At 39.4% G+C, this 24,362-nt stretch overlaps 1 protein-coding gene across 1 annotated transcript in view; it reads right to left on the reverse strand.

The window, feature by feature from the left end:
* The window catches only part of RIMS2 (regulating synaptic membrane exocytosis 2), a 318,322-nt gene extending 297,076 nt beyond the window's left edge, over positions 1-21,246 (reverse strand). Inside the window, exon 1 of the mRNA XM_058175035.1 lies at positions 20,840-21,246. Within this exon, the coding sequence (XP_058031018.1) occupies positions 20,840-21,006 (167 nt within the window). The 5' untranslated portion in view covers positions 21,007-21,246. The remainder of the gene's footprint in view (positions 1-20,839) is intronic.
* Positions 21,247-24,362: the final 3,116 nt, after the last annotated feature.

Consider the following 24,362-nt stretch of genomic DNA (forward strand, 5'->3'; position numbering starts at 1 on the left):
ATCTCTCCCCTGGTATAGCCAACAAAGTGAGGAGAGCATGTGGCTTACAGGTTAATAAATCTACCTACTAATATGTAAATAGCCTGGGTTTGAATCCCAGAAAGGTATGGCTATCTGACAAGAGCTAAATAGCTTGAAATAGATCTATACTAGTCTCCCTTTATTTCTTTGTTGGTAAATATAAACTCAACACATTAACTTGGTTCCAATTCCAAAGTACCTCTGCCCATCTGCCAGCTAGGAAAATTTGTATAGGGTGCAACTGGAAACAGCCAATCCAATCCAGTACTTTGTTGTGATTAATAGCAACTGCTCCTCTTTTTAAATGACTCAAGCTAAATAGAAGAATCAGTCCCAAAATAACATCCACATTCTGCAGTAATTATCTCCAGTTTCTTAGTAATGTATTTTCCTATCTACTGTAAACTGACATCATTATTGCACATTCAGACCTGTCTTAATTTTTTCAATAAGAAAAAAAATCAGAAGAATCAGTAATGAAACAAGAAGTTTTTACAACTTAGATCAATGTTATCAGGATTTGCAAGTGTTTGTATTTTGTGATTTTCTCCAGTTCTTTCTATCCGCTGTCTCCACATATTGCCACGTTCCCTAGCTGAACTCCTTTGTCTTTCTTATGGACTATTACCTATTAAGTCTGGGGTATTATGTGGCAGGTATTTTGTCTGTTTGAATTCTAAAATCCCAGAACACTTTAGCATATTTATTTTTTATTACTTTGTGTGTTTGCAGCAACAATTTGGTGGGCCACTATTGCTTCAGCATTTTTACAGAGGCAGCATTTGCTACCCTTCGCCGTCTTCTCAATTCTAGTTTTGTATGCATTTTTTATTAAAGCTTGGTCTTGTGCAACCAGAATTAGCACCTGTCCCTTTCTTCAGTTTTCCAGCTAATCCAGGTCTTATTATCTGCTTTGCCTGTTTTTTATGTACTATTCATGTAATACTTTGCCTTGCTATGTCTGTTTTCTGTCCTTCATTTGGTCTTTGTTGTAGACCAGTTTGGTGTCTACAGTATCTATCACCACTGATCAGCAACTGTGTCTTCAATTTTGCCACTGATCTTTGCACAAAGTTTTTGAAGTTTCTATTGAAACCTATTAGGAGGAGGAGGAGGAGGAGGAGGAGGAGGAGGATGGGGAGGAGATGATTGAAGATAGGTACTGTTTTATTTTGTGATTGTAAGCACCCAGAGTTTGGTTCAAGATGGGCAATTACATGTTTTAAATATTTAAACAATTAAATAAACATTCCTTCCAAATAAAAAAAAATTATAGAAGGAGGCAATAGCAAACCACTTTTGAAAATGTTGCCAAGAAAACTGCATGGACTTGCCCAGACACTTGCCAGGAGTCAAGATTGATGCAACTGCCACTCCAGTATATCAAAGCTGGAGATGGCACCTAATACTAGAGCAAAGGTATAAGTTAGCAAGATGAGGGTGCTACTATTTCAAATCTTGCCAGAATTTTACCAAGAAAACTCCAGAAGTTGTTGAGGCAATTGTGACAAGGAAACGCTGAAACAAAGGCACAGAGGGGAAAAATAAAGGTGAAGGCTTTAACTTATTAAAATTAATTATATGTGTGTGTGTGTGTGTGTGTGTGTGTGTGTGTGTGTGTGTGTGTAGGTCTTTGGTTATTCGGGTTTTCTCCCGCGTAAAATTGGAAGTGTCTTGGCGACGTTTTGACGAAGTCTCATTCGTCATCTTCAGGCTTCAGCTTCGTGCTTCTGGGAGCAATGTGTGATTGCAGCTGTTTCTTCCTTTTTAACTGCTAGTGGGGGTTTGAACTGATTGGGTGGAGCTTGGCTGTGCTCTGATTGGATGGGGGTTTTTTTGTGCTCTGATTGGCTGGGGGTGTGTCCTGTTTGGGTGGGGGCTTGGTTGTGCTCAGATTAGTCTGAGTTGCAGGGGGATTTGAGCTGGTGAGCTGCATTGCTGTTGTTTGGCTTCGTGTTTGTGGTCGTGCTACATCTTCATAGTGGGTGTCTGTCTGCTGCATGTATGGATTGGAGGGGTTTGAAATGGCTAATGTTGCAGCTGCAGTCTGGCTTCTGGTCCTTGGTCGTGCTTCATGATTAGTGTGGATTTGGGTCTGCTTTCTGGGTGGATGTGTGGTGGTGACATCCTGTGTGGATCTCGTGGGTGTGGGTCTGGTGTCATTTCTCGTGTTAGGGACTCGTTTGTCAATAAGGGCGGATTTCCAAATGGCTGGTAAGCGGGAGGTATCATCTCGTTTGTTCATGCTGTGTGGGCGTTTTTCTATCTCGATGGCTTCGTCGCCAAGACACTTCCAATTTTACGCGGGAGAAAACCCGAATAACCAAAGACCTACATACAAACACCATGAAAACCTCAGAAAACATATATATATATATATATATATATATATATATATATATATATATATATATATATATATATATATATACACACACATACATATATATTATACACACACACACAGTATATATATTCTGTGTCCTTCAGGAGAAGGGCGGTATAAAAATCTAAACAAATAAATAAATAAATAAATAAATAAATAAATAAATAAATAAATAAATAAATAAATAAATAAATAAAATTCTGAATATTATACAAGGTTAGAATACACATACCTATGGATAGAAAATGTTCTTATATGTACCAAAACACTTCTAAACATGCTATTATATTAAGAAAGCTGACAGGTGGTTTCTGACAAATGCTGCTCATAACTCTTTATTTAACATAGAACATAGTGCTGCTTAGTAACATATTTTGCACATACAATAATTCAAAATGGAAGAAAATGGATCAGCTGCCATTTGTGTCATGAGTTTCTCTGGTTCTGATTACTAATGTATCTTTGATACGACTTATCCATAACTTTACTAATATAAAATAAATACTAGCAATTAGCATCTAAGATTTGCAGCATTTTCTTTTAATGAGCTTTGAAACTGTAATGCTTAATACCACATCCTATCCTCAAATGTCAAACAAATATAAAAACCAAATTTATAGTCATGTATTGTATTCTCATTCTGAAAATACTTGTACTAAAAGCTCAGCTGAGGCTTACTGAAGAATATCAATGTTTTTAATCTTACAATGAAATTGGCATTATAAGAAACTTTGGAAATTGCTCTCAGATGGAAAAATAAAGGTGAAGGCTTTAACTTATTAAAATTAATTATATATGTGCGTGTGTGTGTGTGTGTGTGTGTGTGTGTGTCTGTGTGTAGGTCTTGGTTATTCGGGTTTTCTCCCGCGTAAAATTGGAAGTGTCTTGGGACGTTTCGACGAAGTCTCATTCGTCATCTTCAGGCTTCAGCTTCAGGAGCAATGTGTGATTGCAGCTGTTTCTTCCTTTTAACTGCTAGTGGGGTTTGAACTGATTGGGTGGAGCTTGGCTGTGCTCTGATTGGATGGGGTTTTTGTGCTCTGATTGGCTGGGGGTGTGTCCTGTTTGGGTGGGGGCTTGGTTGTGCTCAGATTAGTCTGAGTTGCAGGGGGATTTGAGCTGGTGAGCTGCATTGCTGTTGTTTGGCTTCGTGTTTGTGGTCGTGCTACATCTTCATAGTGGGTGTCAGTCTGCTGCATGTATGGATTGGAGGGTTTGAAATGGCTAATGTTGCAGCTACAGTCTGGCTTCTGGTCCTTGGTCGTGCTTCATGATTAGTGTGGATTTGGGTCTGCTTTCTGGGTGGATGTGTGGTGGTGACATCCTGTGTGGATCTCGTGGGTGTGGGTCTGGTGTCATTTCTCGTGTTAGGGACTCGTTTGTCAATAAGGGCGGATTTCCAAATGGCTGGTAAGCGGGAGGTATCATCTCGTTTGTTCATGCTGTGGGCGTTTATCTCGATGGCTTCGCCGCCAAGACACTTCAATTTTACGCGGGAGAAAACCCGAATAACCAAAGACCTACATACAAACACCATGAAAACCTCAGAAAACATATATATATATATATATATATATATATATATATATATATATATATATATATATATACACACACATACATATATATTATACACACACACAGTATATATATTCTGAGTCCTTCAGGAGAAGGGCGGTATAAAAATCTAAACAAACAAACAAACAAACAAACAAACAAATAAATAAATAAATAAATAAATAAATAAATAAATAAAATTCTGAATATTATACAAGGTTAGAATACACATACCTATGGATAGAAAATGTTCTTATATGTACCAAAACACTTCTAAACATGCTATTATATTAAGAAAGCTGACAGGTGGTTTCTGACAAATGCTGCTCATAACTCTTTATTTAACATAGAACATAGTGCTGCTTAGTAACATATTTTGCACATACAATAATTCAAAATGGAAGAAATGGATCAGCTGCCATTTGTGTCATGAGTTTCTCTGGTTCTGATTACTAATGTATCTTTGATATGACTTATCCATAACTTTACTAATATAAAATAAATACTAGCAATTAGCATCTAAGATTTGCAGCATTTTCTTTTAATGAGCTTTGAAACTGTAATGCTTAATACCACATCCTATCCTCAAATGTCAAACAAATATAAAAACCAAATTTATAGTCATGTATTGTATTCTCATTCTGAAAATACTTGTACTAAAAGCTCAGCTGAGGCTTACTGAAGAATATCAATGTTTTTAATCTTACAATGAAATTGGCATTATAAGAAACTTTGGAAATTGCTCTCAGATGGAGAAGGTAATAAAATTACTATTTATGCACTGATTTTTTTCTAATGTTTGTACCTTTAATGAGATAATTAGCTCATAATTAATTAAATGTCCTCCCTCAAGGAGTTACCTATGGAGAATTGTATGTGATCAGGGAAGCTATCACAGAGAATTGTATGTGATCGGGGAAGCTATCACAATCAAAAGCTTTTTGATGTGTTCCATATAGTTAGAATTCTTACAGCACTTCTGCACCGCAGTCTTAAATTTCTCCTATCTTTTATTGATTGTTGCTGGACTCTTATGACAACTTAAGAAAATTATGTGTGAATTGAGTCATCTCAGCAGCAGCTGTGGACTTCCAGCTATCACAACTCTCTTTGGACAATTCTTCTATTGAGTACTCCCAACTTTCCATGCCAAAGCATTTAGAATTGCTTTCATTTCTCTGGATGGATCTTACTGGAAATATATACTGTTTTGAAAACCTTTAATGCTGTTTACAAAGTTAAGACATGAAAATGCACAGATACTCAGGCACAAGTTCAAAATAAGATTTTAAACTCTTTGTGGTGTGTTCAAAAATAACTGTAAGAAACACTTTTGGGGTGACAATGTCTGGTAGATTTTCATGGGTATGAACAGCAATCATGAGACTTTATCTGTATACCAAAATCTTTGCCCATATACTTCCAAATTAGCCCAGACAATCTTCAAAAGAAGGAACTGTTCAATTTCTTAGAGTCAAAGAAAGATTTAAACTACTGAAAAGATCTATGGAAGTGATTGCCAGCATTCACAGGAGAAAGGAACTGTATCCTTATACTCCAACAAGAGACAAGATGATTAATTAAGAGCATGGAAGGATGATTCCAAGCCTTGTTATTATATTCTTGAATTTATGGACCTTTTCCAATTTTAGAACTGAAACAGCTTTTTGCTTTTGAAGGGAGGCAAACAAGTGCATATTTGCATGTGCACAGCCCCATTTGGGCAAGTGTGGGGCTCATGCAAACGGAATGCACACGCATGCGCTTGCCCGCTGCTTGTGCAAATGGGGATGCAAGCAGGCATTCATCCACTACTTCCATGGCCCGATTCTGAAAGGCTCAAGGCCCGGTAGTGGGCTGCAGCCCAAGGGTTGGGGACCCCGGTATAAATTATGGGTTTGTCCAAGAATCTTGGGCATCTTTCAGAAGCACAGGAAGAACTGGGAACATAACTTATTATCTGTTTTTTAAAAAAACAAACAATTGCAGTCATCAGCTTTTGTTATAAAATACTTGGGAGGGCAGAAAAAATGTAATTTAAAAATCCTCCCCTGCACCCAAAAGTCTAAATGCCTATTACCATATTCCCTCACCCATGTTACCACAATTCTGTCAAAGACTCACACAGCTGTTCATCAGCCAGTATTTGCTCATACTACCACAGTCATTTGCATGCTACTAATCAATATCACAGCTTATTCTGAATGAAATATCTTTTCCTCTTATAATGCATTGCATATCCCTACTGTTTTCTTAAATGGGTGCCTTGAAGAGATAACAGATCATGCAATTGGCATATAAAGGCCATAACCTATCTAAGAAAACAGGATGCTGAAGGGGCAAAAGTAGCTCATAGATAAGATGAACAATAACATCATAGCAAATTGCTAGTAGTGCTATGTGAAGCTGAGTAAATTTAGTGGTTTAGTGTTTATTAGAATATGAAACTTTCTTTTAAACTTTCTTCCTTTTCTCTTTCGTAGGACTGGGTTACAGTATTTGTTCTTGCTATCCCTTTTATGCTTTCTGGAGGCATAATGTTATTGTATGACTGCTGCTGTGCTTGCCCTCCTATTCTTGAGTGCTAGGAATAATCTTCCAAGTTTTTTGTCCCATGTACCCACTTCAGGGGTCACATTGTTTTTGACCAAGTAAAACAATATAGGACAATTTCAGCTATGCATAACTGAGAGCCTATCCATCGTAGTTTTGAACCATCAGAATATCCTTCATTTCATAATAATTCCACCTCCCCACATTATTTCTCTCTGCAATCCCCTTTGCCAACTCTTTCCTCTTTCTAATCTCTTTCCATATCTCCTGTTTTTCTCTGCAAGCAAGCACTGATCTGATTTCTCAGTTATCCCCTTCCTCCCCTTCCCCTCCTCTCTAGCCACCATTTTTCTTTGCATCTATCATCCTATCCCTATTCTACTCTCTTTGTATAACTCATCTATTATCCTTAAAACTTGTAACAATTGTTAAAACTGTGTCGTACTTATTTAAGATAAATTTATCTCACTTTTCAAACTGAAAGGCATTATAGGTAGTCCTCGACTTATGGAGACAACTGAGACCAGAACTTCCATCACTAAGTGATGCAGTTAAGTAAATCCTGTCCAATTTTATGACCTTTATTGCCATGGTCATTAAGCAAATTATCGCCACCATTAAGCAAATCACACAGTTGTTAAGCAAATCTGGCTTTTCCTATTGATTTTGCTTGTCAGAAGCCAACTGGGAAGGTTGCCAAAGCCAATCTCATGACCCCAGGACACTGCAATCATTGTAAATACAGGATAGTTGCCAAGTGCCCGAATTTGGATCACATGACAATGGAACTACTGTGATGATGTTTAAGTGCAAAGATTGGTCATAAAACACTTTTTTTCTGCACTGTTATAACTTTGAACAGTCGTTAAACAAATGATGGTAAGTCAAGGACTAACCATATCAATAGTTTACAATTAAAAAAAAGACTGTCCCTACCCTCAGTTTTATAGAATATGACAATGGAAAAGAGAATAAATAGGAAAAAGAAAAAAAACAATTCATGTTTCAGGAAACCTCTAACACAGGGGTGTCAAACTGATTTCATTGAGGGCCGCATCAGGGTTGTGTTTGATCTTGGGGTGGAAGGGATCTGTGGCCAGGGGGGCATGGCCAGCATGACATCACTCGGGGGCACCTGTGGTGGCTCAAACGCTCTGCCAGCGAAAACAGGCTCTCAAACTCCATTTTTGGCTGCGATGGCCTCCTGCAACCCTCTGCCAGCGAAAACAGACCTTGCGAGGGCTGCATGCGGCCCTCCCGAGCTCCATTTTCCCTGGCAGAGGCACCGTGGGCTGGTCCTTTGCAGTTTCCAGGGCAGCGCCATGGGCCAGATCTAAGCATCCCACGGGCCGGATTCAGCGCATGGATCTTGAGTTTGACACCCCTGCTCTAACAGTTAAATATGGGCTGGCTCAGGAAGACCAATGGTATTCAGATAATACCACAACTGTACAGCAAATGTTCATGTTGCTATTCTTTATGACTTCTATGACCTTTATAACTTCAGGATCAGCAAAACAAACAGAACAGCAAAAAGTCACTTCTGATAGCCTAGATACAAAATCAGTGATTAAAGGTATCCTTTCACACTTTGAACAACATCTCCCAACATCCCCTTTTTTTCTTCTTTGCCCACAACTTCAATCTCACCCTCTTTTCATCCTTTATAGTACTCATTGCTTGCTAGCCCACTGTCCCTTTTGCTTTAGTTGATTCTAGTATACCCAATTGGTGAGCAGCATTTTATTCTTTATTTCCTATAGCAGAAAATCTTGGGCTGGATTAATTCATATCACAACATGAACTGTTTATGGAACCACCATCTTTTGAGCTCACAGTTTTTTTGGGATCCTAGTCTAAATATATCAATTAATTATATTTTTGAGAAAGAAATGCAAGAGATTAACAATAGGATCTTCTGCAATCCAAAATGTGCTTTCTTAATAATAGAAGTATTTTTAACATGGAACTCAGCACAGGAAAGCCAATCTCTACAACAGATTGCTTAGCTTGAAGATTATGTTTTTTCTCATCACTCTTTATCTGTAAACATATGTTTCTTATCTATCTTTTTCTTAATTCAATATGTACTTAACAAAGTACATGCACAGGCAAAAAAGAAAAAAAGTGTTAGCATTTCCAATATGTTTAAGAAAGGGCTAGAGCTTTGGTAAATATAAGGAAGCCAAAATTAAATAGATTTGTTAAATTCAGCTCTCACTACATCTGCTAAACTGTTGTTATTATTATATAATAATACTGAATTTTATTTTATGTTGAACTGATATATCTGCTGACAGAAATATAAAACTTAAAAGTACACATACTAATTACTAGAAACAGTTCTGACTTCATTGTTTCTTTTAACATTTCCTCAGTCCTTTACCATCTATGACTAAATTAGATATATTTAACTCTAAATTGGATGCTATTCTTGTCTTTGCCACCCACAGAGATTTGCTCCTTTAGAGACATTCACTTACAAACTCTCAGTGTTGAGAGACTTAGGAAGAACTGTATTAAAAGAAAGGCAACTTGTGACACAGACTAAGATATTATGCACAGCATATTTCCGTATTATATCATTGAAGATATTGACCATAATCCAAATCCCTCTACACATGTACAAATATTGTATATAGAACATAAAATCATAGGGCTGGAAGGAACCTTGGAAGACTCCTGCTCATGGCAGGAGACCTTGTACCATGCTGGTCAAATGACTGTCCAATCTATTCTTGAAAACCTCCAGGGTTGGAGCGTACACAGAAATTATTTTAGTATGCAAAACAATCAGCACATATGATATTAATGATTCAGAGTTTGTGAATTTATGCTATTCAGGAAATCAGTTCTTTATGCTATTGAAGAAGTTAAGTTTTTCAAATTTTTCCAAACTTTCAGAGAAAAGAGATCATTTCATTTTTTAAAAAAAATACAATTAAATTCCTGCTCCAAGCACAGGATACAACTCAGACTTGGTTATCTTTTTAGATAAGCAGCAGATTGCTATAACACCATTTTCTATCTCTGCATAGTGAATTTCAGTTCGTTATTCAAATATTAACTTTGCATGTAGAAAAGTCTTAAAAAATGTAAACAACATTTTTCTAAACTCCAATTAATTAAATATGAGTATAAGATCCAGAACTTCAAAATTCCTCATAGTTTAACGTTCTCTCATCCCTGCCTCACTTGTAATAATTCAATAATTACATGATTTCCTAAAAGTCTCAAAAGATACATTTTTCATATGTATGTTAAAAAAAATTAAACCGTGTGTGGGAAAGATTCATTATTTAGTTAATAAAAAACTAATTGGCAATTTGAACAACAGCCAAATTCATTTTATATAAGCATACAACTTTTTACTTCATATAGGAATTTTTTTTCATGTTTACCCAGGAGTAGAATACATTTTATTTAATTAAATTAAATTAACTTCTAAAAATATGAAGTAGATCATACAGTAAGACCTAAATAAATAAATAAATAAATAAATAAATAAATAAATAAATAAATAAATAAATAAATACATTTATTACTATAATAAATGAAGGAAATCAAAGTACAGAAGATTACATTTATCTATGATGTAATTCAGTGCACAAAAGAATTGCACCTTAATGACTAACATTATTGCAAAGTATTCATTATTATAAGAAAGTATTATCTAGTAATATTTATTTTAGAATCATACTTTATTTATTAGAATAAAATATGAGATGTTAGAATTATAAAGTAATTTATGAGAATCAATTAATTAGAATTAAAAACTATTCCTAAAACTATGCATATTATTCTAAATTGTGCAGGGCATTCCGTAGTTTGGATGAACAAATTAAAATGGCTACCAACATTAAAGAGGGAAATAAAAAAGCCAGTAATAATTATATCAATGATAAAACATACAGTAGTCATTCATAGAGTATATATCTTTGCTCAGGGCATACAGAAATTACAAAAGAGAGCAAAAGAGAGCAAAAATAGAGATTATCTTCTTAAATCAAATACAAGTCAAGACAATATATTCTTATCATTTCCTTCAGTTTCTGTCTTCCAGACTGGACTAAATATCCCATAATTCCCAATTAATATGATCTCAAATCACAATACCCTGGGATCATTAAGGTTATATGTCTGGAAAGATGTCCTAGGTCACAATTGCTAGTTGCTTATTGCAAAAGGTATTTGCTATAGAAAAATCTCACTTCACTAGCAACAGGACCCCTTCCCTTCCCTTCCCTTCCCTTCCCTTCCCTTCCCTTCCCTTCCCTTTCCTTTCCTTTCCTTTCCTTTCCTTTCCTTTCCTTTCCTTCCCTTCCCTTCCCTTCCCTTCCCTTCCTTTCCTCGTTTTTACCAGTTGAAGAAAGAAATGTACTGTATATAAAAAGCAACATACACTTATTTTTTCTAATTTTGTGTCTAAGTCAGAATGTAGATAACAAATGATTCTGTCTGACAGAATAGGCAACAACTCCCAATAAATGTACAGTCTTCCTGAGAGATTAATCAAATTTAGAGCACAATTATAAATTTATAAGGACGAAGTAGGATCTTGGTTCCACTTGGTTTCCAGAATGTTATGTCTCTTAATTATACATAAATTGAATATGAATATACAAATAATACCCAAATTTGGTGTCTGTTTCATTTAATTCATAAACAAGTAATCCAACATGTGATATGCTATTATACCACTACCCCAATTCAGTCAATTCAATTAAAAGGGTAAATAGGGTCAGTTATAGGAGTACTTCATTAAACAACCAGGACTGCTTTGGCCAGCCTTTTAATATAAAACCTATAAACATTGGTTTCCTGATGATAGTAAGGTTCATCTCACTATGTAGATTCAAGAGGCAAGACATGGACTTTAGGAAAATTCTAAAGACTTTCATAAAAATGTAATTGATGTCAGTTTGGTAGGAAAAGATTACAATACCATTTCTAAACTCACCAATTTACAATCAGAAGGCAATATCAAATTTATTTGGAGCAATAATGAATTTTTCAAAAAGATACCACCCTTAAAAAGTACAAGACATCCTGAAAAGATTTAACAATATAACTGGTTACTTTAAATGTTCTTAATAATATATTCAGTTAGCAAAACTTAAGTACAACCAGTTTTAGCATATCAAGTTTTAGGACCATAGAACCATAAGAGCTGAAAGAGGCAATTAAGCTAACTTGTTCAATATTGTGCCATCTGACACAGATAAGCACTGCCTTAATTTTCTTTTTGTTTTTTCTTTTCTTTCTTTTTCCTTCCTTCTTTCTAAATTTACATGGCCATCCTTCTTAAGCAATCTGGGTGGCTAATAACAATCATAAAACCAATAAATAGAATAATCATAAAAACAATAAAAACAAAACAATAAAAAAACCTTCACTGTAAATAGGATGTTACACTCAGCTACTCTATTTCTGTCTTCTACCCATACAAACTAAGTAGTGCAGTAAAAAGGCAGGTCTTAACAGCCTTCTGAAAGGATAGAAGGATGAAGGGTCTGTCAAATCGCCAGTGGTACGGTATTTCACAATGTAAGGGCAGCCATGGAAAAGGGATCTTCCTAAGGTTCCACTGGATGGCGAAATTTCAAGTGGACATGGAGAATGACCTCTCTATATGATTAGTGGCACAGGAAGATATTCTTAGGGAGAGGAGTCCCTCAAATAGCCAGGTCCCACGCCATGTAAGGCTTTAAAGATAATTAACCAGCACCTTGAATTGCACCCAGAACAAAAAAAGGCATCTTGTGCAACAAAGTTGTAACATGGGCAAACCTATGGCCACCCAATACTGTGCATGCTGTTGTTTGTTTGTTTGTTTGATTTATATTGCAATCTATTCGCCCATCGCTTATAACTTCCAAGTGCTTTTCAACCATAGTCCCATGTAAAGCACATTGAATAATCCAATGAAGAGATGACTAAGGAGTGAGTGACCCTGAGAAAGGCCTCTTGGTTCAGGAAAAGGCATAACTGGTGCATAAAAAACATGTGCAAAGCCCCTCCCCTCGCATAGCTATCACTGACTCATTAAACAGGAGTATGAATTCAAGACTCCCAAATTATGAATCCACTTGGTCCAGGGAAGTGCAGATAACCAGATGACAAGTCACCAGAACCTGGAGGTCCAAATACCCAAAGCTACTCCATCTTGCCAGGGTTGAGCCACCCGGACCCTTGCACCCTCCAGGCATCACTTACCTAGCCCAGGGGTATAGATGTATAACTGGATATCATCAGTATACTGATTCTATACCATGTGCCATCAGATGACCCACACAGTTGTTCTAAATAGATGTTAAAGAGGAATGGTGGGAGACTTGAGATTGTGGTACCACACACTTCACCCACCAATACTGATTGGAACCAACTACAGAGAAAGGAATAAACCACTGTAAAACAGTGTTTTCCACTCCTGGTTCCCAGAAGTGGTCCAGAAGGATACCATGATGGATACTGAAAGGCACTAAGAGATCTAGGAGAGCCAGGATAGTTGCAACACTCCAATCCCAGGCCATTCAAAGGTTATGAGCAGGCATGACCTATGCCATGTCAGTGCTACGTACTAGCCTGAACTCAAGCTGAAAAGGAGCCAGATAATCTGCTTCATCCAGTACCCTCTGAATGCCAATCACCCTCTCAACAACCTTCCTCCAAAAGAGAAGGTTGGAGACTGGACAAAAGTTATCTAACACTGATTCAAGATGGTTTCGTGAAAAGGAAGTATATCACAGCCTCCTTCAAGGCAGGCAATACTTATACAGGTATTAACTAGTGCTTGGACCCAGGCATATTTCATCTTGTAACTTTAACCAACCAGAAGAGGTGAGGATCCAAAACAAAGATGGCTGAGCTCACAGCCACCAAAGTCCCATCCACTGTAATATCTATTGGCTTGAAGTCCTCTCAGATAATGGCCATTTTCGAAGGATGTGCCCAGCTGGAGTCCAGCTCTGAACAAAGTTGAGTGGCTTTATCTTCCAGTTGTTAGGAATATTCCTCAGTGGGAGGGTTTTCGTGGCTTGACTACAAGACAAGTGGATGGTACCTTGAGATTAATGAAACCACATCTCCTTTGTGTTGAGCTTGATTCCTCCTGCATACACACACCTGTTTTCTTGGCAATAACACTTGATTGTCTGCAAGACTGCTACTCCAATTGGTATTGGCCTGGCCAATTAGATCCATCAGAGAGAAATTGCTAGAGATTCCACATTTTGAGGAGATTCAGGGTTCTGAGGTGAAGAGTAACTGTAATGAGGGCCAGCTGATAAGAACTCTAAGGCTCATAGTAGGCTGTCCATGGAATGTTCTGTCCCCAAAACCAAATCATAATGTCACTGCCCCAAGGCAAAAAGATCCAGCGTCTGACACTCCCGCATCCGAATTGTGCCATGAATAAGTTTTAGATAGTCAGCTACAGTTAGAAAACTGTCTCTCGTGCAGTATTCTGCTTCATTTGTTTTGTTGTTTATGCTTTTTTTAGTAGTGCTGACATTGAGCAGCAATTTTCTCATGGCAATCAGGCTAGGCCCTTCTTTCTAAGGTTTGGGGATGGGGGCTTGGAAGCCTTTAAAGTCTAAAGGTTTCAAACAGTGTTCTCCTGATTGGATGTTGCCGTCTTTCTCTTTACTATCATATATGAGTGTAATAAATATATTATATTTGTGTAATATAGTTGTACAATATTGCTTGCTGTCTTTCTATTGTGTATGTCTTAAATTGTATTTTATCTATGAAAATCACAGAGAGTCATTCTGATTACAGCAGCACAGAAGTATTGACAAGCTAGATAAGCCAAACAGATGGAGCTTTTTCCTTCTATGCGAATTCTATTCTGATTCTTTTCAACTTCTCAATTTAGTCTACAATCTTCAGATTTCCTAGCCAAGTGCTAAGCAGGCCTGACACTGCTTACTTTATTTCATACATCAGCAATGATTGGCTAGTTGCTTCCATGTACCACCTTACACAACAGAGCAAATTTCCCCAAGATAATGTCCAAACATAGGGATGGCGATGCAAAGAGATGATGGAACATGCATGATAACATATACTTGCATCAAAAATTAATGGCATTATTTGCAAAATGACATCATTTGCTAACATGGCAGTTTGTTGTAGATACAGCTCTGTATTTACCTACATGAGTTTCAAACAGTATGCAATGCAACATTTATATTAAATGCTGGGGCCACCTTCCACATGAGCATTCCCCCCCATCTCGCACCATATCTCCCCCAAGCCCATCACTACCAAAATACTATTCTCCCCTGTCCTCTAACCAGGCCTTTCAATCCCAAGGCATTGGGAATCATAGCAATAGCACTTAGACTTATATACCGACCCTTAGTGCTTTTTTAATTTTTTTTAAAATAAACTTTTTGAAAAAGAAGTTAATTTTTTTTATTTTGCCATATTTTTGCTCCTAATATATCTCTTCTCTTCGCTCAAACTGCCCAAGGAGCTGCTGATTCAGTTCTACAGAGGAATTATTGAGTCTGTCATTTGCACCTCTATATCTGTCTGGTTCGGTTCTGCAACCCAACAAGAAAAACACAGACTTCAGAGGATAATTAGAACTGCAGAAAAAATAATTGCTACCAACCTGCCTTCCATTGAGGATCTGTATACTGCACGAATCAAGAAGAGGGCCGTGAAAATATTTACAGACCCCTCGCATCCTGGACATAAACTGTTTCAACTCCTACCCTCAAAACGACGCTATAGAGCAGTGCACACCAGAACAACTAGACACAAGAACAGTTTTTTCCCAAAGGCCATCACTCTGCTAAACAAATAATTCCATCAACACTGTCAGACTATTTACTGAATCTGCACTACTATTAATCTTCTCATCCCATCATCAATCTCTTTCCACTTATGACTGTATGACTATAACTTGTTGCTGGCAATCCTTATGATTTATATTGATATATTGACCATCAATTGTGTTGTAAATGTTGTACCTTGATGAACGTATCTTTTCTTTTATGTACACTGAGAGCATATGCACCAAGACAAATTCCTTGTGTGTCCAATCACACTTGGCCAATAAAATTCAATTCTATTCTATTCTATTCTATTCTATTCTATTCTATTCTATTCTATTCTATTCTTTCCTTCCTTCCTTCCTTCCTTCTTTCCTTCCTTCCTTCCTTTTTTCTTTCTTTCTTGCCTTTCTTTCTTCCTTCTACATTTTGATATTTCCATATAGTGTAGGTCAAGGGTCTCCAACCTTGGCAACTTGAAGCCTGGAGGACTTCAACCAGGCTTCAAATTGCCAAGGTTGGAGACCGCTGTGTAGGTTACTATTTTTGTTAGCAACCAAGAGGATTGATATGGTTGAACTTACCACCATTCAAACCCTACAAACTGAAAACAACCTGAAACTTTTAGTGTATGTGTGTCCATGAGTCAGGTGATCGTTTAATCTTGAGTGCTGTGGATTATATATTGTGAATTTGTGTGTCTTTAATCCCTGTAAACCACCCCGAGTCATTCGTGTTTGAGAAGCACTATATAAATCATATAAATAAATATATTTATTGATTAAATCACAGGTTCATACAGTTAAGGCCCAAACTATCTTATTATCTTATAACTATCTTGGGACATGGCTTATCATGTCTTGTGAACTCATCCTATATCTCAGGACAATCCAATGCTCAAAACTGTTTTAATAAATTTGCTGAAATAATTTCACTGGATGGGCAGCATTAAAAAGTTTCAGGTTGTTTTGAGTTGGTAGTATTTGAATGGTAGAAAGTGATACATTTGCCTCAGAAAGACTTAACACTCTGTCAGTACCTTTATTTCCACCTAAAATAACAAGAGAATCAAGCCCAAAACTGCCATTTTCTTGCTATTGTTTGATGTTCCGATCTGAGGTTATTATGGAGCTTGCATAATCAAGACTAGGAGACTAATGTGGCCCTGAACTGGCCATTTGAGTTCTAAAGCATTTCCTTGTGGGTGGCTCAAGCTTGTTCTTCACCTTTCTGGCTGTATTCATATTGAGACCTATTAATCAGAATGCTACATAAGAAATATTATTGTTCATGGTAGAAATCTTCTATATTCCTCAAATTATGAACGTAATAGGCCACATGTTTAACGTCATATGAGAACAAGCTATCTTATAGAGAAAAATGATATTCATTTATGCATGAGAAATCTATATTTTAGGCCTAATATTTTAGTACACAGATTAAGGTGAGGCAAATAAGCTAAAGGCAATCAATCTACAGACAACTATTGAAACTGTCACATCAGATTAAGTTGAGATACACACACACACACACACACACACACACACACACATATACACATACATACATACATAAGATAAAGTAGTAAACCTAAGGTGATATGGGCAGCAAACAAATTTAATAAATAAGTAATATTTACTTGTCAGATATTTAACACATAGCACACCTTCAAATGAAAAACTAATTTCAACAGCAAGATTTCCCCAGTACAAACCCAAGAAAAACTGTCAATAAGAACACTTCATGGCTTCACCCAATGCCTTCAGAAAGCACAACTTGCCAAAAACAGATAGCTCTGCAAAACAGCCATTTTATATGTCATCAACTTTCAGCAAATCCCAGCAGGAGTGAATATTGCCCTTATCAGTATGAACTCCTGCTGATTCTAACTTTGCACCATTTCTCTTTGTTTCTTCAAAGAAGCATAGCAGAAGAATCATTGACTGCAGTGGGTTTATATATATATAATCATATAAATTATATATGTATAATTTTGCTCTAGGAAAGGGTGGAAAAGAAGGGGGGAATGATGTGACAGATGCTAGTGACATTATTGAATGCTCTTCTGATAAACACTTCAGTACCATAGTGATATTCATTAGAAAATCTGAATGAAACAGAAAGTATACAGAAAAAAGCAGACTTAATTATCCAGCTGGTTTCCATTCATCATTTATATGAAACATTGTATAATTTATTCTTTAAAACACAAACTTTTGTTAAGAATGCGTTCAATGTCAACTACTTTTTTTGGATATGAAAATTAACTGTCAACCCCAGTAGGTAGACCAGACCAAGAAATCAATGCGACAGGAAGCCTAGATCTACAATTATTCAGCATGACTATAAATAACAAAATTTTGCAAGTTTCATTGTGTTGTACTTCCCTATCCCCACCTCTACTTATGCCCCAATGAATTAGGGATGCGGCTGACCTGAGCCACTTCCAAATATTATTTTTGTTTCCCAGGGCTTAAAAAATGTTTCAGTTCCCTTTGCTTAGGCTTAGTTGCATATTTTTGTCAAGGTCATCTCCCTTACTTCTATACATTAACCTTTGGTGGAAAGATATTTTATTGGAGAATATGGCTACACTTTTTTAAACCACTGTTTTTAATATTTTTAATAAAGATTTAAGATACAGAAACATTATCTGGAAGTTACTTCATATTTTAAGAGGAAACAAGTTATTAGATTTGAAAAACAAAACTTTAAAATTATTTTTGCAATTATTGATGAGAAAAAGAAAAAAACAGCATTAAATCTTTAAGCAATGAAATGCAGTATTTTTGCCAATTATTGTTAGAGAACAATTTAGAAAAAATTAAATACCAATCTTCTAGCAATTAATTCAGAAAATGTATCTTTAAATAATATTAAAAAGTAATAATAGAATAAGAGGTAGAAAGGAAATATCTCTGCATTTAAAGAGCCATGTCATTAAGAATAATACTTATAGTGCCAGCAGGTTAGAAGGTTGCCCAAATAATCAATATGTCTGAGTGAGATCATAACATGTGTTAGCATACCAGCATTACATGTGCAACATGTGTAGTATGTGGTTTTACAGCAAAAATATGTGCAAACAATGTCAGGGATTTCCATTACCCTCACAAGGAATATATATGAAAATCATGTGAAACTATTTCTATGAATTAACAGAAAAGATACAAAACAGCATATTGGGTGGAAGTATGAACAACTTATTCTTTTGAGGGCTACAATGGGCAATATTTGAGATGTCTATAGTCACAAATCAGCCTTCCAACTTTTTCAAGGACTATGAGGCCATCCAATGACATGCTGATGTCATTCAAAGGGCACAGTTGAAAATTTTAATCTTCTTTTTGTTGGGGTAAGTTGGTGTTATAGCAGGGATGAGACCAACTCTTGGAACTAATAGCTTCATATCTCTTTGTCACATGGTTTTTCTCTTCTTTTTCTTATCAGTCATTGCTAATTGTCAATCTTTCAAATTTGGTAAATTACTTCATTTTTAAAAGATGAAGTACTTCTAAATAATCTTCCAATATTTTATTTAAAATATGTTAAAAGTTCTGATCAGTCAGTTTGGCTTTCTCAAAGATCTTTTTCATGTGTTAGCTTTGTGACTGCATAGCATATGTCAGCTATTCATAAAAAGGACTGACACTTGTGGAGTCCAGTTAATGAACAAGCCTTACTACAATAAGCTATTTCAATATATAAAAATTGAAATACTATCAATGCAGTTGTAAAATGTATTTCTGCTTAAATACTTTTATATCTATTTGAACCTTCCTTTCACAAAACATTGGTCAACGATTCTGCATTAATTTGAAACTACATCATTTGATTATAAAATCATTTTACTTTTAAAACCAAAGATAGGTGTATTTGCTATCTGTAGAAACATGTTTTAAATCAAAATTAATTTTAATCCCAAAGACTATTGTTAAGCAGTCATTAGAATAATAATTAGAAATATTTTTGTAAATGTTAATTGTTATTAATCATTTAGAATGTCACATAATTTAAAAAGAAAACTACATTATTAATCTTTATGGAGTCATTTAGCATTGATAGAGAATACAAATTGTTCTTTTAGAAGTTACTGTAAATTATTAGCTAGAGTTGGACTAGCATATATTGGTATGGGTATGTTTTGTGTGTGTGCTTGTGTGTGTTGCAGCGGCTTCCCTTTAATGGACAAACAAGTTTATTTTTAGTATTTTTAAACTTAACAATATAGTTTGCTTCTCTCTTAATTGAAGATAAAAATAATCTAAACAGAGTAATTTTTGGTCAACTATAATATTGTTCACAATACACTAATTCTAACACGTCATCAACTAAGCTCACAAATAGCAAATTTGAATCAGTCGTTCAACAAAAAAAAATGGCTTAACACAGCTGATTGATCTGATTGAATATTTTTAGAGATGTTTAAACTTAAAAATGTTTATTCTGATCTCGTTTAGTAGGACAACGTTTTCAAAAGACCCTATGCTGTTAAACAAAAAAACCTATCCGGTTTTTTCATCTTTGATAACATTGTTTTTGAAGAATATAGGCAAAGAGAGGCAACTATGCTTACCAAGAAAATATTAACAGGCAAAAACACTTCATGTGATCAAATGTATAGGGATGAATGAACCCCATGCATTCAGGAAATTTCATTATCCACAACACACACACAATATATATATAAAATAGATCAGTGCTGAACTGTGCGAGAGGAAGGGAGCAAGAAGATAAACGAGGAAGAAGCACCGAGGCAATAGGACAGAAAGCCGGAGCTCCTAATGCTGCCTGGACAGCTCCTGGTACTGAAAGAGCCTGGAGCGGAGCTCTCTGCGCGGCTATTAGCTCACGACTAACGGGACCCACAGGTGCAGAGACAAGGTACGCCTCCTGAGAAGCAAGAAGCAGGTGGGAGGGCTACACATTGCTGGGGGAAGATGGCGGCTTCTCCGAGCCCACCCCAAGACAGGCAGCAGAGAGAACCTGGGCCTGGGAGGTACAGTGATGCCCGTGGCCGGCTGTTAAGTCTGAGGCAGGCGAGAAGGCGGCCAAAGGAGCAGCCGCCAGACTCGCCTGCCCTAAGCCTCGCTGGGGCGAGACCCCCTTAGACTCGCCATGCTGCCGCCGCCACTTCCTGCTGCCGAGACCATCCGCTTCGCAGGGAGCGAGTGACAACAGCACCTGTGCGGCCATGTTGGGTGCCTGGCCCCACTCCACGCCTGGACGGCGAATAGGAGCCTGAAAAGCGGGGAGGGAGGGAACTCTCGGCTCTCTGCCTTCCCACCTCCGGCTAGGATGGACGGGGCCAGAGGCAGCCACCGCCGGGAGCCAAGACACCGCCGAGCAGCCTCTTGCGCCGCACCCGGGCGATCCCATCCAGGCCTTCCTGGCCGCGCGGTGCCCGCCGCTAGGTTGGCAGCCCTCCCGAAAGCAGACCCTGTCCGTGGGGTGCGGCCCGGAGCAGCTTTCCGCTCCCGGGATGGGGCTCCAGAATTGGGGGGGGGAGTGGGGGGGAGAGGAAAGTAGCGCTTACTTCAGCACGGACTGCTCCTTCTCTTCTTCCTTCTTCTGGCGGTCCATGACGGCTTGGATGATCTTCCTCTCTTCCTCCGTGAGGTGGCTGAGGTCGGGCATCTCGGGCGGAGGCGGCGGGGGCGGCGGGGGAGCAGGGCCGCCTCGGGGCCCAAGAGGAGCCGACATCTTTGGTCGAGGGAGCTTCGGCGACAACACTCTAAATTGGGAAATACTGGGCTAACTCAGGCGGAGGCCGCCGAACAAGCAGCGGGCGCCGCCGCCGCCGCCGCCGCCGCCAACGGCGCTGAGTGAAATACATACAAATCAATACCCTTTAATCAATGGGCAGCTTAATTAATGCCCGGCGGGGGGGGAGGGGAGAGGGGAGGGGAAAGGAGGGGAGGGGGGCCGTCGGCCGTGAAGGCGGAGGGGCGATGCGAGAGGAGCGGCGACTCACCCTCCCCTCCTCAGGCGGCCACGCACCAGCCTCTCACCTGCTCGGCGGCGTGGAGGAGAGCGTCGGGGGGCGCGGGAGGCTTGGGAAGAGGGGAAGGGAACTTCTCCGGGTCTCGCTCGACATCCAGAAAGCGAGACGGGGGGAGAGGGTGGGGAGGGCGAGGAAGGGAAAAGGAAAAGGGGAGGGAGGACGGGGTGGGCGAGGAGGGAGTCGGGGCTACGCTATCCGCGGATGTTCCTCGCTTGTGGGGAGAGCGGGGGTCGCCTGGCCCCGAGGGGGCCCTCGCGCCTCCCGAGGAGCGAGCCGAGCGGGACGGCGGCGCGTGCTGGAGGAACGGCGGCGAGGCGAGAGGAGCCCCGCCGGTGCCCTGAGGCGCAGAGCGAGGAGAAAACCCTTCGGGGGAGGGCAAGTCCCGGCCGCCAGCAGCTCCAGCCGGCTCATAATTCCAGCCCGCTGTCCATGGAAAGGACCGTGGGGCAACGCAGTTCCAGCCGGAGGCTTTTCCCTACCGCCGCCGTGGCCGTTGCCGCCGCCGCCCCTAGCGGCCGTTTATTCCGGCCCCCCACCGCTCCTCGGCCAGGCCCTGCCGCCACGGCCGCCCCTCGTGGCTGCTTCGCTCGGCGGCTCGTCTCTCGGCTGCGCTGCTGCTGCTGCTGCTGTCGTCGCTGGCCGCTCGCCTAACCCATCGCATCGCGGAGCGGACGGGGACGGGGCGCGGATTAACGCGGGAATCACGGGAAGGCGCCGCTCCTCGCCTTCCTCCTCTCTCTCTCCCTCCCTCCCTCCGTCCCCGCCCGCCGTTGCCGTCGCCGCCGCAGCTTCCGCGCGCCTCCCCTCCCCGCCGCCACCGCCAACCACGTTTCTGCCTCGTCGCCCGAGGCGCGGGAAGGAGGGGGGAGGGGGAGGCGGAAAAGGGCGAAGCCGATTCCACCAGCCGCCAGAGGGGGCGCCCGGGAGCGACGCGTCGCGAGCCGACCGGCCGGGCCTGGCGTGAAAGGTGGGGAGGGGGGCGGTGGGAGAAGACCGAGGCGAAGGCCTCAAGAGGAGGCGGACGGAGGCAGGGAGGGAGGGAGGTTGGGTCGATTCCCTGCGAAGTCGCCGGGAGGGGAAGCGTTGCGATAACAATCACGTGAGGCAGGCTGGGGGGGGAGGGGACAGGGAGGAGCCGAGGGTGACGAGCACCGAGGATCGGCCGAGCAGGAGCGGCGGGGGAGTCGGTGAGAGAAAGAGGCGTCGCTGCGGCCGTGGAGGATGACCAAGATGGACGCGAGGAAGTGGGGGGAAGAGGTCCAAACGCCGCGGTTGGGAATTGGGGTTACGGGTTAGGCTGGGCCGGGAGCGGGAGGTGCAAACCGCCAGATCGCTTCGGGAGCCGAAGGGCTCGGAGGCTCTTCAAAGCTGGACCTGGAGCCGCCGCCCCTCTCAGCTTAAGCGCTCTGCCACGTTTACCTTACGGGCACGAATAGGAATAGGATAGGATAGGATAGGATAGAATAGAATAGAATAGAATAGAATAGAATAGAATAGAATAGAATTCTTTATTGGTCAGGTGTGATTGGACTCACAAGGAATTGAACAAACTAAAGCGGGGAGACTGCTAACAGGGAGCAGCAGGCAGTGCTAGTTGGCCTGGAGATAGGTACAAAAAGAGGGAGGTGAAGGACCGCAAACTGCGTTTAGGATTATATAAAGCAGCATCGGTTGCTTTGGAAGAGTCATTTGGATGGATCTGGCTCTCTAGAGGAAGTTCAGATGCTGGGACAAGTGGAAGGAAAAACATGATGATGATTAGCAGCAACCGAGATGGCCTCAGTTACAGTAGTAACTAGAATGCTCAGTTGGGAGAATTGAAAGACTAGGGTAGGGATAGATAGTTGTGAATTAAAACTATGTCATGAGTTCCTAAACTTTTTGCCATCATACCTTCCTTTAATGTAATCTTAATGTGCACCTCTTTCCTAACAGTGCAAACACCAAATGAATAATGAAAACTATACAATGCGATTTAATTTTTAATAAAGACAAGAAAAATAAAAAAGCGAAGGTTGTGCCTTCTCCACTACAATAATAACTCACCTGAAACGAGCTATTTTTTGAAAGGTTGATTTGTTGTAACAATGTACAACTGAAAGGTTCTTCACGCCTGGACTTTGTTTATTTTTTTATTTTTTATTTTATTTATTTTGTCACAACAATATATATAAGCATCACATAAAAGATTATATAGTATATAAACATATATATGAGGTAATATAAGGAAGTATAAGCATATATATATATATAAGAAGAAAAAAGCAAACAATAGGACAGGAACGGTAGGCACATTTGTGCTCTTATAGTCCTTTTAGGAATGGGGTGAGGTCAATAGTAGAAAGTTTTTGGCTAAAGCTTTTGGGATTATGGGAAGAGACCACACAGTCAGGTAATGTGTTCCAAGCACTGATAACTGTTACAGAAGTCATATTTTCTGCAATCTAGATTGAAGCGGTTAACATTAAGTTGGAATCTATTGGTTGCTCTTCTATTATTGCAATTGAAGCTGAAGTAGTCTTTAATAGGAAGGACATTACAATAGATGATTCTATGAGTTAAACTTAGGTGTAACTCTCAAAGGGATTTGGGTACCCTAATCTTAATGGGGTCATTAAGAGACACAATGACTTGATAGCACATAATCAATATGAAATTTGTAGGGTATTTGGCCTTATTACGACACTCATGAATGTGTGCACTAGTCAAAATCAAGTTATAACTCACAGCCCTGGACAGCTTAAGTATAAATTGGGGTCTTTTGTCCATAAACCTGATTTGTCTCTACTCTAGCTGAAGAACTCAACATTAAAACTTTATGTCCATGAAAATTAACTTGTTACATTGAAGGCTGCAATTCTGAAACTAAGTTGATACAAAAGTCTATATAATGTATCAAAACTGAAGGCTAACAAGGTTTGCCATTGTACATAAATTACAATTAAGAAACCTTTTCACCAATTCATTCTGACCTGATGGCTTGGCTGTGCTTTTAATTAATCAAAATGTTAGCGTTTTATACCCAAAGATAAAGCTAAATCTTGCTTGTAAATGT

The sequence above is a fragment of the Ahaetulla prasina genome, chromosome 3, assembly GCF_028640845.1.
Source record: "Ahaetulla prasina isolate Xishuangbanna chromosome 3, ASM2864084v1, whole genome shotgun sequence".
Classification (NCBI taxonomy): Eukaryota; Metazoa; Chordata; class Lepidosauria; order Squamata; family Colubridae; genus Ahaetulla; species Ahaetulla prasina.